Below are 11345 nucleotides of genomic sequence, written 5' to 3' on the forward strand. Positions count from 1 at the left end.
AACAATCAACAGGTGTTTACTGGAGGAGGGTAGTCTAAAGACTGACAGTACAGAGGCATGCTCAAGGCTTATATACAGGTGTGGTCACTGCCGGTACTACAGTATACAGGAGCTGTAAAAGTAGTTCTCTCTTAAAGGCACATACACTACAATTCCTCCCCTTTTAGACCAGCAGTACCCATAATGTTCAAATAACAATTAACACTTTAACATGCACATTAAACTGAAATAGTCCATTTATAGATTCAGTCTTTGGGGCGGCTTCTTGATCCTTTCTGGATAGTGCCCTTCCCGAGGTTCTTGTTCTTGCTGCGGAGGCGACTCTGGCCCCTTTTCATCGGTTATTTCATCAGTTTCCACTGCTACTGTTTCTGAGGTAGATGCTACCGGTATGTCGGGTTCATCCCCAGGGACGCGAGACATGGGGTTGACTCGTTCCTGTGACGCTAACATCTGGTCGACGTGGCGTCTCACAATGTTCTCCCCGACATCCACTGTGTACATTAATGGCCCCTGCCGTGTGCATATCGTTCCGGGTTGCCATTTCTCTGTTCAGTAGTCACGGGCCAAGACTGATTGTAATACATTGAAGCTCCTTGTCGGCTTCTCATTGGTGTGCTGGAATTGTTTATCCTCAACATTACTTCGCACATTTGGTCTGAGCAAATCCAGACGAGATCTCAACCTTCGGTTAAAGAACATCATGGCCGGGGTCTGGTTGGTAACTGCATGTGTCACATTTCTGTAGGCTAACAGGAAATTGTCCACCTTATGCTGTAGTGGAATTTCATCATCGCACATGGCCTTTATCGCCTTTTTAAAGGTTTGTACGAACCTCTCAGCCAATCCATTTGTGGCTGGATGATACGGGGCGGATGTGTAATGCCTTACCCCATTCCTTCTCATAAATTTCCGAAACTCTTCGGACACAAACTGTGGTCCATTATCAGAGCAAATCTGCTCTGGCAAGCCGTTCCTGTCAAATATAGTCTGTAGGACTGCAATCGTTTTCTCTGTAGTGGTTGAGGACATTTTTATCACCTCCGGCCGTTTCGAGTGAGCATCCACTGCTATTAAGAACATTGAGTCCATGAATGGACCAGCAAAATCAATATGCACCTGTTGCCATGGAGAGGAGGGCCACTCCCATGGGTGCAGAGGGGCATGTGGTGGTGCATTTTGGACCTTCTGGCATCCTGAGCAGCTCTTGGTTAGGTCCTCGATTTGTTGATCGATCCCCGGCCACCACACATAAGCCCTAGCAAGGCTTTTCATTTTCACCCCTCCCAGATGACCTTTGTGAAGCTCATTGAGCACTCTCTCCCTTAACTTGGGTGGAATTACCACTCGGGATCCACACATCACTGTCCCCTGGCATACTGACAGCTGTTCTCTTCTGGATGAGAATGCTGGCAACAGTGAGTCGCCATGTGTTGGCCATCCCCTCACAATCATATACCCGAGACTGTTGGATCATTGCGGGTCTCCTATCCTATATCGCGCGTTAGTACTGGCAATCGTTCAATTATTGACGAATAAGAATATCTCGGATAGGGTCCACTGCTGGTGCTTCCTCCACAGTAGGCAGTGCTAGGCGTGATAGCCCATCAGCGTTTCCATGCTGTTTCGTGCCTTTATATTCTATTTCATATTGGTTCGCCCCTAGAAAAAGGGACCATCTTTGTAACCGTTGTGCAGTCATCACCGGAACACCCTTCTTTGGATTGAAGATGGAGACAAGTGGTTGGTGGTCAGTCAGCAAGGTGAACTTCTGCCTTTGCAGATCAGTGTTGAATTTTTTACCTCCCCATACTAGGCTGAGGGCCTCCCTGTCGATCTGGGCGTAGTTGCGCTCGGCTGAGGTTAGTGACCGAGACGCAAAGGCTACTGCCTCTTCCAACCTGTCCGGGAATTTGTGCGACAGCACTGCGCCAATACCATAGGGTGATGCATTCACATGCCAACCGAATTGGTAGTGCTGGGTTGAAATGGGCCAACACCTCTTTTGATGTGAATCAATTCTTTGCACTTCTGGAAAGCTCGTTTACATTCGTCATTCCCACTTCCATGGTACCCCCGTTTGCAGTAGGGTGTTCAGTGGGTGTAATACTGCAGACAAATTTGGTAAGAACTTATGGTAGTAGTTTACCAGCCTGAGGAACGACCTCAGTTGTGACACATTTTCCGGTGCTGGAGCCTTGACTACTGCCTCAATCTTTTCAGGGGACTTATGTAACCCCTCTTCATCAATAACATGGCCACAATACGAGATCTGCTTCTGGAAAAACTCGCACTTGTGGCGATTAGCTCGTAGCCCATATTCCTTTAATCTAGTGAGCACCTTCTCCAGGTTGGCGAGGTGATCACTGTCATTTTCGCCCGTGACCAGGATGTCATCCAAATAACACTGGATCCCTGGAATCCCTTGCAGGACTTGATCCATTGCCCTTTGCCAAATAGCCGGAGCCGATGCTACCCCGAACACCAGCCGGTTGTATTGGTAGAGACCTTTATGAGTGTTGATCGTGAGGTATTGTTTCGAGGCTTCTTCTACCTCCATTTGCAAGTACGCCTGAGCCAGATCAATTTTGGTGAAGCGTTTACCTCCAGGTAGCGAGGCGAAAATATCCTCAATCCGTGGAAGCGGATATTGTACCGTGTGAAGGACTGGGTTCACCATCACCTTAAAATCCCCACAGATGCAGACCTTCTTTGGTTCCCCAGGCGTATTACTCAACGACCTCTTCATTACAGGAACGATGGGTGTAGCCCACTCGCTCCAGTCTACTTTGGACAGTACTCCTGAACGTTCCAACCCTTCCAGCTCTGCTTCAACAGCTGGTCGGATCGCATAAGGCACCGGTCTGGCCTTAAAAAACTTTGGGCTTGCATTTTCCTCTATTTTAGTCATTGCTGTTATGCCTTTTAGTGTTCCGAGTCCCTCCTGGAACACTTCTTGTGTGTCAGTTAGCATTTTTGACAGTCGTCCAGGTGTGACGTTGTCATCCTTTTTGGCCTCAACCTTCAGTGCCTGTATGGAATGCCAATCTAATTGTGTCTTCGGATCCATTCACGTTCTAGTAGTGGTGGTCCTCCATCTGGCAATACATATAGGTCCATTTTAGGTATTTCCTAGCCTTTGTATATCACTTTCACCCTTATTTTTCCTTTGGGGTAGACTTTTTGCCCCGTGTACGTCTTCAAGACAATCTCTGTAGCTTTCAAGGGTATATGTGAAAATAGCCGCTTGTAGTCCCTTTGGTTTATGACTGTTAGGGCTGATCCTGTGTCCAATTCCATTTTCACTTGGACTCCGTCTATCTTGAGCGTGACCCAGATAGTCTGGTGATCCTCCATTTTGATTACCTTATGTAGTTTCAGACAACCCAGCTCCTTGCTTCCGGAGTCTGTATCACTTTTCTGTTCATCTGAACTACTGTCCATCACCTTATGTACCTTTTTGTACTTCTCCTGTGGAGATTTCTTGCTGCTGGTTTTCTTCCCTGACCTGCAGACTCTTGCTATGTGTCCTGCTTTTCCACACTGTCTGCACACTTGGTCCTTGAACCAACAATCCTTCTGGTCGTGTGTTGTTCTGCCACAGCAATAACACTTCCCTGCTCCATATGACATTTCATTGGTGCCATATTCTTGCGGTCTCCGTTGTATCTCTGCAGCACCCCGTGCGGCTGCTTCGCGTGATACTGCCATGCTGAAAGCCTTGTCCAGCGTAAGATCCTTTTCTGATAGAAGCCGTTTCTGGGTTCCTTCACTTTGAAGCCCACACACAAACTTGTCCCTTAACGTATCTGCTAGTCCCACTCCAAACTGGCAGTGTTTCGATAGCTTGCGCAGTTCCGTTAAGTACTCAGCATTGCTTTCATCTTTATGCTGGTTCCTTTTGTGGAACTTAAATCTTTCTGCTATCAGCAGTGGTGTGGGGTTTAAGTGGTCCTGTAGGATTTCCACTATGTTTTCGAAATTCTTATCCACTGGCTTCTCTGGGGTTATTATGTTTCGCAGTAAGCCATAAGTTTTTGCACCCATGGAACTTAACAAAACCAGTGCTTTCTTAGCATCTGGCACTTCATTCGCCCTGCAGTACACCTCAATGTGTTCCACATATGTCGCCCAATCTTCGACTTCATTGTCGAACACAGTGATACTGCCACTCTTCGGCATCCTTGGGTGTGTTAACTGTCTAAAATGGCGTCTCCCGCGCTCTCCCTTCTTCTCCGCTGGCACAAAATGGCGTCTCCCGCGCTTTCCTTTCTTCTCCGCTGTGGCTTCTAAAATGGCGTCTCCCGCGCTCTCCCTTCTTCTCTGCGGCTCAATGGCGTCTCCCGTGCACTCCCTTCTTCTCCCCGCGGACTCGGTTCAGCCCTTGAGCCCTGGCTGTGCTCTGCGCGTTCTCCTGTGCGCCTTTCCCGTTGCCATCGCTCGGTCCTGAACCCCGGCTGCTGCTTTACCCTCTCTCTGTTTGTTTTTCCTTGACGCCGTTCAGTTTTCAACCCCCGGCCGCGCCCTGTGCGCTTCACCCTCTCTCTTACCCCGTCGACGCTGCTCGGCTTTTTCTCTGCCGTCGGTCGGCTCCAGCCGCCGCTGTCTGGGAAGGGTCTGCGCTGTACCTGTTGCCAGTCTGTTGCTGGATCGTCGTGGCTGGGGAACCAAACCCGGCTCTCAACAGCCTCCCCTGCGATGTTCACTCTCTGCCGGATGGCTGGGCGGTTGGTCGTGGTCGACGCCCGTGCTTCTGGCCTCGACTTTCTTCCACCGTCCTCCCGGAGCGAATCCTCGAAGGGAAATGCAGAGTTGCAGGTAGATTCGAATCGACCTCGTCGCCACTGTTGAATCCGTGATTCTTAGAGTATGATGCTTTCCAATAACTACACGGAGGCTGTAACTTAACAATCAACAGCTGTTTACTGGAGGAGGGTAGTCAAAAGGCTGACAGTACAGAGGCATGCTCAAGGCTTATATACAGGTGTGGTCACTGCCGGTACTACAGTATACAGGAGCTGTAAAAGTAGTTCTCTCTTAAAGGTACATACACTACAGGGAGAGAGTGAGAGAGAGGGGATGGGGAGAGAGGGATGGGTGGGTGGAGAGAGAGGGATGGAGAGAGAGATGGAGAGAGAGATGGGGAGAGAGAGAGAGAGGGATGGAGAGAGAGCGGGATGGAGAGAGAGCGGGATGGAGAGAGAGAGCGGGATGGAGAGAGAGAGCGGGATGGAGAGAGAGCGGGATGGAGAGAGAGCGGGATGGAGAGAGAGAGGGATGGAGAGAGGGATGGAGAGAGAGAGGGATGGAGAGAGAGAGGGATGGAGAGAGAGGGATGGAGAGAGAGAGGGATGGAGAGAGAGAGGGATGGAGAGAGAGAGAGGGATGGAGAGAGAGAGAGAGGGATGGAGAGAGAGAGAGAGGGATGGAGAGTGAGAGAGAGGGATGGAGAGTGAGAGAGAGAGAGAGAGAGGGATGGAGAGAGAGGGATGGAGAGAGAGAGAGATGTAGAGAGAGAGAGAGAGAGGGATAGAGAGAGAGAGGAATGGAGAGAGAGAGAGAGGGAGGGGGTGGAGTGAGAGAGAGGGGGATGTGGTGGTGGGTGTAACAGTGCTGGGACACCAGTCTGTCGCAGGATGAATGCATCATGGCTGCTGCCAGGATAGCGGGCATTGACGGCGAGGATGTGCTGTCTGTGGTCGCGCACCAACTGCATGTTCAGAGAGTGGTGGCCTTTGCAGTTGAAGAACACCTCTGCATTGTGATGAGGTGCCTGCAATGCCACGTGGGTGCAGTCAATGGCACCCTGAACCGTGGGGAAGCCCGCTATCCTAGTGAAGCCACATGCGCGTTCATGCTGTTTGTCTCTGGTCATGAGGAATGAGATGTACTCCCTTCTCCTTCTGTACCGAGCACCTGTCACCTCCCGGATGCAGCAATGGACGGCGAACTGGGAGATGTTCACAATATCCCCTGTTGAAGCCTGGAAGGAGCCGCTGGCATAGAAATTGAGAGCGACTGTGACCTTCACTGCCACTGAGAGACGTCCTGGTCCTGAGCTGAGGCTGGAGCTCTGACTGCAGGGGGTGGCAGAGCTCAGTGACCACCTCCTTGCTGAAGCGGAGCCTTCTAAGGCACTGCTCCTCCAGATGAATGTAGGAGAATTGCTCCCGGAATACCCTGGGAGGGTAAGGGCTCCTGTTGAGAGCCCTGTTGGCCCTCCTCCCTCTGGCCACGTTTTCCATTCTCTCTCTCTCTCTCTGCCTCCGCTGCCTCTGACGGTGACGCTGGAGGGCGAGGTCCCATGCCAGTACAGCCCCCATTAAGTGTTGGAAATGTTGCAATATCAAATGCAACACAAATGAAACTGATACATTTTTCTTGAAGAAAAACTCCTTCAAGTAGGAAAAGCTCAGATCGGTCAAAACGCCCGTCTGTTTCTGTCAAAGTGACAAGGCAGCACTGCCGACAAAAAAACCCAGGAAGTTCACGCCATTAAATAGCGTTCCTGTAGCTCCCAGCGACTGCAAACCGCCTCCTCTACCTGTCGTTCCTAACGGCAGGCGGTGAGGGAGGGGGCGAGAATCAATTTCCGGTCCAGTGCGATGCGCGGCTGGATGACGTCACGATCTCTCGGCGCAGGCGGGCGTGGCGGTAGTGGTTAGTACCACCGCAAACCGCCAGGTGAATTTCGCTGGCGGCGCTAACATCGCTGCGCCCGGAGGCGCTAACGGGAGGCACTATCCAACCAAACTTCTCCCCGAATGTCTAAATGGGAGAAGAACAAAGGGATCTGGGTGTTAACCCCTCGCTTCTGTGAGGAGGATCTACCCCTAACTTGGGGTCAGGGTTCGCTGCTTTAGGAGACTAAACACGCCGGTCAGTCTATCACTTTCTCAGTAATACACAAAGTCAGAAACTGTAAAATAAGTAAAGTTTTATTAAGGTACCTGGACTTCACTCTGAGAAACCCCATTGTGTTTCTGCACACAAGTATGCCTCCCAAAGAGTGAGCCTCGGACTCACGGGGCTACAATATTTATACATTTTCATAAATTGCAAGTCATGTGTAAACAGAAAACTAGGCAATCACACGCTGCACGAGTCATTTGTTTCTTTTTACAGAGTTCTGTTTAAAATTCACTTTAGCTTTCAACAAAATTCGGCCCTGAGACTGTCTCTACTCTGTTCTATAAACTTGTATAGAACCTTGGTTCGACCACACTTGTAGAGTACTGTGAACATTGTCTATACAAAGTCAGGGATATACATAGAGAGAGGACTATATAGAGAGAGGGATGGGCTTTGATGGGAGAGTTAGGTTACTGGAGGGTTGAACTTCAAGAGATTTTCCCTACCTTTTCTTATTCTGCCTTTTGAAAGTATTGGGTGTGTAGGAGGCCTGTGCCTGGGTTAGACTGGCTCCGGAGGGAGCGTGTTGTGAAGCTGTGTTTAGGTTACTGGTGTGTGGACACCACCCAGTCCACCAGCACCCTTGTAATATCGGACTTAGGTCCCTGGGGGCTGGAGAGGCAGCTCCGGGAGACAGCAGGTGGGAAAGTTTGCATTGTACAGCCCCGTGTCATGACACGGTTCCCCCGGGGGCAATGTTAAACAGCTGGTTTCCTTGCCACCAGCTCACTGGGCCCAGCCAGACTGTGTGGTCAGCCGGTGAGATTGGCACCACTGGGGAAACGTAGGTGTGGCCGTGGGATTTCAAGATGGTGGCAGCTCCTCCTCCCCACCCCCCCCCCCCCACAAAACCCCTTGGGTGTACGATCCCCCGTCCGGATCTGAACTCCGTTCTCAGAGGCCACTGTCGCACCAGGGACCGGTCGGGTCGCCAACTGTAGTCGGACATATTCTTGGAGGAGTCATCACATGACCTCTTGCTTGCAACTGCCCCGCCCCCACACTCCCGCTATTGGTCGTCCGACACGTCCATCCTCGCGGCGCCCGCCTTTCCCCAGCCAATCGGAAAGGAACAGACCCCTCGTTACCTAATTGGATGATTCTTCACCGTCAGTCAAACAGCCTCTTTCCCCTCTCCAATATTTTTATCACTAATGAGCAGAAGTGTTGAAAGATGTATTTTTTTAAATACTTTTTTTTTGAAGCTCCTATGATTTTTCTCCTGGGTGTTGCTCGCCTCAGTGTCCAGGAGATTAATCTTCAATTCCAGGACGATCCTGGATTGTTGGTGACCCTCGGGTGGGAGTGACTGCCTGACACTGGGTTCAACTGACCTGTGAACTTTAACCTTAAACTTTTCTCCACTCCATACGTTGGCGTCTGTGTCAAGTCTGTGCGTCACCCAATCCCTTCCCCCTGCCCCCCACACTGCGAATGACTTTTCGTTGCCCTCTGTTTTGCAGGTGATATTTTTATCCTGGTCTTCAGCCTGGACAGCCGGGGGTCTTTCGAGGAAGTCCAGCGCCTGCGCAGGCAGATCATCGAGTGCAAGACATGCCTGAAGGACAAGACCAAAGAGGCGATGGAAATCCCCGTGGCCCTGTGCGGCAACAAGGCTGACCGGGTGGAGCTGCACCGAGAGGTCCAGGCCGAGGAGGCTGAGCGGTTGATCTCCGACGATGCCAACAGCGCCTACTTCGAAATCTCCGCCAAGAAGAACGCCAACGTGGAGGAGATGTTCCGGTCTCTCTTCAGCATGGCCAAGCTCCCCCACGAAATGAGCCCTGCCCTTCACCGCAAGATTTCAGTCCAGTACGGCGAGGCACTCCACCGCAAGTCGTTCCGACTCAGGCGTGTCAAGGAGGTGGGCGCGTTCGGCATGGTGTTTCCCCTGGCCCGCAGGCCCAGTGTCAACAGCGACCTGATGTACATCAAGGAGAAGGTGCTGGGCCGAGGACAGGCCAGGGAGCGCGAGAACTGTCTCATCCAGTGACTGCCATCCAAGAGCAGGGTGGTTCCAGGCTCCAGCTCTCCGACACTGCCCCGCGCACGGGAGAAGGAGCACAGGACTTGTAAAATCTCCATTGTCTCAATATTCAAAACAAAAACCAAATCTGTTGGTAATTTGCAAAATAATGTAAATCCTTTGCTGAATATCTAATTGTTTCTCAGTGAACTAGCAGGGAGAATCTCCCTGCCGTCCCAGCATGATTTCTATCCAGTAATGGCTGCTCCTCAGGCAGTGTGGCAGAACCACTGCTTTATCTCCAGATCAGTTGGCTGATTAAACACATTGATGGTGGGTGTGCGACTGTGTCGTCATGTTTCTGTCTGTAGGTGGGTGTCAGGGTTGAAGTTCTCTATTTATTTAAATCTGATTAGTTTTCAGTACTTTACTGGAATACAAGTCCTTACTTCACAAAACTCCATTTTTAAACTGTTTCTTGGTATTACGGAACCTGCATTGACTGCCCGTGTCCTGAAATCCTCTCAAACTGGTCTTCCTGCCCTGCCACTGCAGACCTGCCTGCCCGCTGTCCAGCCCTCGCCCGCTGACCCCCCACCTGCTGTGCCCCTGCCCACTGTTCCCCCGTTGTCCTCACACCCACTATCCTGCCCCTGTACAGTCCCACCTGCTGTCTGCCCTGTCAACTGACCAGTCCACTGTCCCACCCACGCTCGTGCCCCGCCCACTGCCCCGCCCACTTCCCCGCCCACTGTCCCAACCCAACCGCTTCCCTGCCTGCTGTTCCGCCCCGCCCACTCCCCCGCCCGCTGTCCCGCTTGCTTTCTGACATCACTCTTCATTCTTAACGTGCGAGCTTGAACAGGGAGTGTGAGCATCACCAGCTGATCCCGATCACGATCCCCATCCTCACTCGACGTCTGCACAACTTGCACTTTCCAGCAGGGGTCCCTGATAATTCAGTCCCAGCAGCATTGGTTGGTAGGTTTCCGCTTCCTCGCCCAGGGCAGGCTGGAGCCTCCTAACGGCTACCCTCTCACAGACCAGTAATGGACCCAGAGAGCTGCCCGGTACGAATGGCTCAGTCCCATGCTGCGCGCTTCAGAGACACCAGGTGGCTTTATTTCCATTCACCATGACTGCTCTTTTTTCTTTTGTGTCTGAAGATAACATCCCATTCATTGACCTCCAGCTCATCCCATTAAGAATAAATAAAGTGTGAAGCTTGCCATGGTTTTGCTATCAATGTGTGGTCATGTGTACTGGGAGTGGGAGAGGGGTTGAATTGTGTTTCTCTGAAAGTCCTGTGTTTTATTGGTGGTAATACAACTCATCTGCTGCTGCTAGGTTTGGATTGGCTGCTGATAAGATTATCTGCTCACGATGACTCGTTTAATAAGGATCCAATGAGAGGCACAAGCAGAGTGATTCCAGCATCTGGCCAGATGTGATCTTAGTAAGTGATCGAATGTGACCGAGCGACAGAACGAGCAATAGAGCGCGAGACCGAGCGACAGAGCGCGAGACAGAGCGAGAGAGCACGAGACCGAGCGACCGAGCGCGAGACCGAGCGACAGAGCGCGAGAGTCAGGATGGCGCGGCCCTGCGAATCCTCAACATTGACTCCGTAACCTATGAGGTTTCATGACATCAGGTTAAACCTCCTGCTGATTACTGCCCTTCCTCAGCTGATGAATCCCTGCTCCTCCATGTTGAACATCACTTGGAAGAAGCACTGAGGGTAGCAAGGGCACAGAATGTACTCTGGGTGGGGGACTTCAATGTCCATCACCAACAGTAGCTCGGCAGCACCAGTCCTGGCTGAGTCTTGAAGGACATAAGAACATAAGAAATAAGAGCAGGAGTGGGCCATACGGCCCCTCGAGCCTGCTCTGCCATTCAATAAGATCATGGCTGATCATCGACCTCAACTCCATTTTCCCGCCCGGTCTCCATATCCCTTGATTCCCCTAGTCCAAAATGGAAGAGCAATAGTGATAGGGGATTCATTAGTTAGGGAAACAGATAGGCGTTTCTGTGGAGGCAGGCAGGCGTGACTCCAGGATGGTATGTTGCCTCCCTGGTGCCAGGGTCAAGGATGTCACTGAGCGGCTGCAGGACACTCTGAGGGGGGAGGGTGAACAGCCAGAGAGTCGTGGTCCATATCGGTACCAACGACATAGGCAGAAAGAGGGATGAGGTCCTCCAGGCAGACTATAGTGAGCTAGGAAAGAGATTAAAAAGCAGGTCCACAAAGGTAGTAATCTCTGGATTACTCCCAGTGCCACGTGCTAGTGAGTACAGGAATAGGAGGATAGAACAGATGAATGTGTGGCTGGAGAGTTGGTGCAATAGGGAGGGCTTTAGATTCCTGAGGCACTGGGACTGTTTCTGGGGAAGGTGGGACCTGTACAAGCTGGACGGGTTACACCTCAACGGAGCTGGGACCAATATTCTTGCGGGGAGG

The 11345-nt window shown here is 51.3% G+C and overlaps 1 protein-coding gene across 1 annotated transcript in view; it reads left to right on the forward strand.

The window, feature by feature from the left end:
• The window catches only part of LOC147098757 (GTP-binding protein Rhes-like), a 496039-nt gene extending 485928 nt beyond the window's left edge, over nucleotides 1-10111 (forward strand). Inside the window, exon 3 of the mRNA XM_085969430.1 lies at nucleotides 8376-10111. Coding sequence (XP_085825556.1) covers nucleotides 8376-8905 — 530 coding nt within the window. The 3' untranslated portion in view covers nucleotides 8906-10111. The remainder of the gene's footprint in view (nucleotides 1-8375) is intronic.
• The last annotated feature ends 1234 nt before the right edge of the window (nucleotides 10112-11345 follow it).

Source organism: Somniosus microcephalus, chromosome 28 (genome assembly GCF_052327205.1).
Source record: "Somniosus microcephalus isolate GS21.2 chromosome 28, FLI_Smic_1.0, whole genome shotgun sequence".
Lineage (NCBI taxonomy): Eukaryota > Metazoa > Chordata > Chondrichthyes > Squaliformes > Somniosidae > Somniosus > Somniosus microcephalus.